This window comes from Hordeum vulgare, chromosome 7H (assembly GCF_904849725.1).
Source record: "Hordeum vulgare subsp. vulgare chromosome 7H, MorexV3_pseudomolecules_assembly, whole genome shotgun sequence".
In the NCBI taxonomy this organism is placed as follows: Eukaryota; Viridiplantae; Streptophyta; class Magnoliopsida; order Poales; family Poaceae; genus Hordeum; species Hordeum vulgare.
Genome location: NC_058524.1, coordinates 133,747,005 through 133,752,546, shown reverse-complemented (window position 1 = coordinate 133,752,546; position 5,542 = coordinate 133,747,005). Strand labels below are relative to the sequence as shown.

The 5,542-nt window shown below is 48.7% G+C and overlaps 1 protein-coding gene across 1 annotated transcript; it reads right to left on the bottom strand.

Moving 5' to 3' along the window:
* Nucleotides 1-614: 614 nt before the first annotated feature.
* On the bottom strand, nt 615-980 carry LOC123413184. Its single transcript, XM_045106133.1, has one exon. The coding sequence runs from the start codon at nt 978-980 to the stop codon at nt 615-617; it is 366 nt and encodes a 121-aa protein (XP_044962068.1).
* Between the last annotated feature and the right edge of the window lie 4,562 nt (nt 981-5,542).

Below are 5,542 nucleotides of genomic sequence, written 5' to 3'. Positions count from 1 at the left end.
AGATCAAACTTCGTATAATGCTCCTACTGATATAATGTACGGTTAAATGATGTGTTCATTTGATAGTGTGCATCTGAGTGTGTTTGAAATCTCACAATATGGTAATCTGTCACAAGGAGACACACACATTCCAATTTGAATACCAAGTTGAGAAAACTAAATGTTGAATTAATATGAATTTGGCAACATGCAAAATTACTGTTGCAATTTAGGAAGTAATTGAAAATAGGGGTTCATATGACCAGTACAATTATAATGCTCAACTCAAAACATGGAAGAGAGGGATCAACCACCCTGGACTTATCAAACATCACTCAATTTCTAAGTTTCAAACATCATGGAGCTAGCCCACAGAAAATTGATCAAACTTCATTTAATTCATGTTATGATTTAATGTACAGGTTAAATGATGTGTTCCATGGATAAATTACTAGCACTGAAAAGGCTAAGTTTCACCGAAATAAAAGGTTAAACTGCACTGCAACCTGAATTCGAAGCTTACCCTAAACGCCATCGACGCCGTTGAGACGAAGAGATCGCCGAGGGAACCGTGGAGAACGGCGAAGCGTTGTCGCGCGCAGGAACGACCTCCTGTTGCGTATGACGTGCGTCCACTACGGTGGCACCACCTGGAACGACACCCTCATGAACGGCACCGCGTATGTGATGGTGGGGTCATCCTCTGGATGCTCGATCCTGGATCTGTACGCCCACCACCTGCGCCTGACCATCCGGTCCTCCGAGTCCGTCTGCTCCATCGCCCAGAGGAGAAACTCGATGGACTGGATGGAGTCCCGCTGGACTCCATCTCGGGAATAGATCTCATCCCTCTCGCTTTCTCTGAGATACTTGGCCATTTCCTTCATCGATGCCGACACCTCCCAGTCGCTGTCAAACCAGGAAAGGATCTCTGTCAACCTGGCTATCTTCTCCTGGTCGCCGCCGGCGATGGTCGTGATTCTATCGCGGAGCGGCGCCATGGATATGCTTCTAGCGGGGGGGGTGAGAAGAGGAGAGGTGGTGGCTTTGGACGAGGAGATGAGAGACGGTGGATCTGGAGAAGAGGAAGGAGCGAGGATTTTCTGGAATGGCCGGAGGAGAGGAAGGAGCGCAACACAGAAGGAGCGAGGGTCTTCTAGAACGGAGAAGAGGAAGGAGGAGGGGGTGGTTTTCTAATAGGAAAGTGAGAGAGGAACGTGCGGCGGCTGTTTAGCATTGGACGAGGCGGCGGTGCTTCATGATTGGGCCGCCAAACTGGCTTTGAGCGTCAATGCCATTTAAGTTTTCTTTCTTTTGTTGATATTTTCCTTTTGACTAATAATAACTACAACCGTGGCAGTGGACTACATATTGTACGTTATTGGATTATATGGAATTTGTTTTTCTCAACCGAAAGAGAGATAAAGCACTGAAAATTCAAAATAAATGTAAAAACTTGACACACTTCATTTGTTTCACACCTAGTACCCATGAAAATTTTGAAACTTGGAATACAGAAAATAATTTAAATAGCACATGGCACACTTCCATTGTTTGACACCTAAAACCCCTGAAAATTTTGAAATTTAAGCAAGTAGGTGGAAGGTTCATGGTTTTCATGGTTCTGCATTGGATGGAGGGGCGGCACGTGATTTTTTTTGCTATGACTTTTTTTTGAGACAATTTTTTCCTATGACTAAAATGCCATAGACTAAAACGGTTCCAAAAACGCCCAACCACTGTAAAACTTTGTATAATAAATATAGATAATTCGTGCCAACCAAAGCCCAAAGCATACAACTTAAATAACACCAAGACAAATATATATAGATAGATTTAGATTAAAAAGATAGATGGCCGCCACTTCTCCACCAGGCTCCTCCTCGCTCCTCCTTCGGGCGCCCTTCAATGCTCCTCTGCGGTGTTGTTGATGGGGTATGGCAGAGTGTGCATGCGCTCTGTGCTGGGGAAGATGTTGTCGTAGTCCATGAAGATGTTATGGGTGGTGAAAGCTATGAACTCGGAGCCACACCAGAACACACGGCCGAGGAGGTAGAACGCGTCCAAGGGGTTGGTGAAGTGGGCAAGGATAGCAACCACAACCCCGTTGTGAATGGCCTCCTGGACTCGGTACATCCTTGGAGATCCCTGGGGGAGGTACCCATAGCTGGCCCCAAGGAAGAAGTCGATGAACTCCCTTGCGCCCCTCCACCTTGAAATCTCCCACACATGGAGGGTGCTCTCGACGTACAACCGGACGGGGAAGAGCATCTCTGACACGATGGTGGGAAGCGGTAGGTTGGCCCAGTGTACTGCATGGCTGCGGCGGGATGGTTCTTGGTTCTGTTTGTGGTGAAGAAGAAAAAGGGCAGCCGCAAAATGCAAGTGGGAGAGTATGGGAGATGGATGAAGGGTGTGTGACGAAGAGGAACATGACAGGTGGCTTAAATATCCACCATGATAGTGATGGGTCAAATGTGTACAAGTTTTTCAACCCACCGCGGGAGTGTACACCCGTGGGAAACTGTAGTGTGAGTGTACACGCATGGGAAACTGTAGCGTGAGTGTACACGCGTGGGAAACTGTAGTGTGAATCAAAATGCGCCATTCAAGTGTTGCACTATGTGCCATCGGTTAGGCCAAGCGGGGATGGCTCTGGGGCGCGCGCTCCCTCGCATATGCGCATGCGTGCAACGTAGGCTGAAGCGGACGCATGCATGCAACCGCATGCAATGTAGGCTTGCTTGGGCGCATGCAATGGGACATTGCTCGACCCAACGGGTGGGCTTATTTACACAGCCCAATGACACGCTTGCATGACAGTCCACCCTCGAGCGCAAAAAAAACCAGGCACAGAAAAAAAACATAAGTATTATATGATTTATCGACGCGAAAGCCCTAGAAAATCCTTATAACCCTTTGATACTAGACTTATTCATGTAACCCTTATGATTGATCAATAAATAAAAGCATTTACCCCTCAAAAAATGGAAAACTTTAACCTGATCCCACCACCTGCAGCATGACGCCCTATTCTCCCCCTCCTCCCCCACAGCGGTGATCGGTGGCCAACCTACCAATGGCCGCCCTAGCCCTCTCTCCGACTGGCCGTCCATGTGGGCCAGTCCGGCCCTCTCCATGGCTCGTCCTCCTTCCCAACCACCATCTCCAACTCCAAGTCCTCTCCTGTCATCGGCTAGGGTGGTGATGCCCTATATATTGTGTGGATTTGCATAGTTAAAGTCTAAATTTTAATGTATGCCCCCTCCAGTAATCATACATGTATCTTTGGCCCCCCTCATATGAAGTTCCTCGATCCGTCCCTGGTGCTGCCCGTAGGCTGTTCGACACAAGGCGCGGTGTCGATGGTGCCCACCACCTGTTCGACCTTTGGTCTTGCGCCGTCTCCGCCTTCTCTCAGCGTCCGTGTGCAATCCAATGTTGGTCTGCTCCTGCCTGCTTCGCCCTGCTTGGGCTCTGCACCAGTTGGTGCCATGCCTCCGCATGTTGTGCACCTCTAAGTCCGGCCCCGCGCCGCCGTCTTTGGCCTTGCTACATGGCCATCCTCGGCTGCTCTATCCTTCCTAGTCTCCACGACAGCTATGAAAGCACAATCGCAGGGGGCTGATTGCAGGTGCTGATACCCGCTTTCCACGCCGACCAGACTACGAAAATCCTTACAACGTCAAAAAGCTACAAAACCTGGCAAGGATGCTAGTCCTATTGGCACGACAACCTCAATGGCGGCACGATGATGTTTATCATGGTGATGGAGATCATGGTGTGGCGCTGGTGACAAGAAGATCATGCCGGTGCTTTGGTGATGGAGATCAAGAAGCACAAGATGATGGCCATATCATGTCACATATGAATTGCATGTGATGTTAATCCTTTTATGCATCTTATTTTGCTTAGAATGACGGTAGCATTATAAGGTGATCTCTCACTTAAATTTCAAGATGAAATTGTGTTCTCCCCGACTGTGCACCGTTGCGACAGTTCGTCGTTTTGAGACACCACGTGATGATCGGGTGTGATAGACTCAACATTCACATACAACGGGTGCAAAAAAGTTGCACACGCGGAACACTCAGGTTAAAATTCACGAGCCTAGCATGTGCAGACATGGCCTCGGAACACAAGAGACCGAAAGGTCGAGCATGAATCGTATAGTTGATATGATTAGCATAGAGATGCTTACCACTGAAGCTATACTCAACTCACGTGATGATCGGACTTGAGTTAGTGGATTTGGATCATGTACCACTCAAATGACTAGAGGGATGAACTTTTTGAGTGGGAGTTTATTAAGTAATTTGATTAGATAAACTCTAATTATCATGAACATAGTCAAAAGGTCTTTGCGAATTATGATGTAGCTTGCGCTATAGCTCTACTGTTTTTTATATGTTCCTAGAGAAAGTTTAGTTGAAAGATGAGAGTAGCAACTTTGCAGACTGAGTCTGTATAACCGAGGATAGTCCTCATTGCTGCGCAGAAGGCTTATGTCACTACAAGAAAAGTGTTAATCCGTGACGGATTTCTGATGACGTTCTCGTAATCTGTCATGGAAACCGTCACATGATTACCCAAATGCTAATGGGCCTCAGAATGCCAGACCCTTTATGACAGACATCGAGGGACTGTCATGAAATTTGTCACGGATCAATCAACTCGGCAAACCAAAACTGAGAGAGAGCGCGTGCGATGGCGCGCAGAGAAATTTTTTAAGTCTCCAACGCGGGGGTGAAATTTTTTAACCAGCCCATTTAAATACAGTCCATACAAGCCTAACCCTAAATATCCTTATCCCATCTTATCTCATCCCCAACTATCAGCCGCCGCCGCCGCCGCTCCACCTATCCTACCCGCCCATCTCCATGTCGTCGCCGGTGGTGCCAGTCTCGAACCACCCCGCGCCACGCTCTCCCCTTCCCCTTCTCTCGTCTCGATGCATATTCTCCACAGATTCGCGACGGGGCTGCACAAGGAGAGGGGGGACGTCTCATGGGCGCCTCCTGCGCTGACGCGCCCACTAACGTGGAGCACCAGATGGGCACCACCATCGTGGGCGTCTGCTAAGGCGGCGCCACCCTGGTCACGGAGCTCAAGGTATCCTTCCACCCACGCACGGCTCGACCTCGACTTCGTTTATGGTGGTTTCGTACATTTGACGCGTTTATTCCCTGGATACGCAATGTTCCTACAATCCGGGGAATTGTGGTGGACGCGTAGGTTTGATTTGGGGAATCTCGGGTGTTCTGGGGCTCGCAGGATTGGGGTTTATGAGCGGTTTTGGGCGAATTTATTTATTTTCGAGGATCATTTCGACCCGGGTTTGATCAGGTCCTGGGAGTTGGATGGATGGGTCTGGAATTCGGGATGCGCTCCCCGTAGGTTCATGAAATTCCCCAAATGTACTGCCACCGTCTAGGGTTTGATGCGACTTGCTGGAAATGAGGGGAGGAGTTTGGCCGAGGGTTTGCAGTTCTGGAGATGTGCGGCTGCAGCTCCACAATGACATAGTGCTGATGACCTGATGTAGGAGCTGGTTTGGGGGCTT

Coding starts and splice junctions, on each gene's coding strand:
- LOC123413184 (XM_045106133.1), bottom strand. CDS start 980: ATGGCGCCGCTCCGCGATAGAATCACGACCATCGCCGGCGGCGACCAG.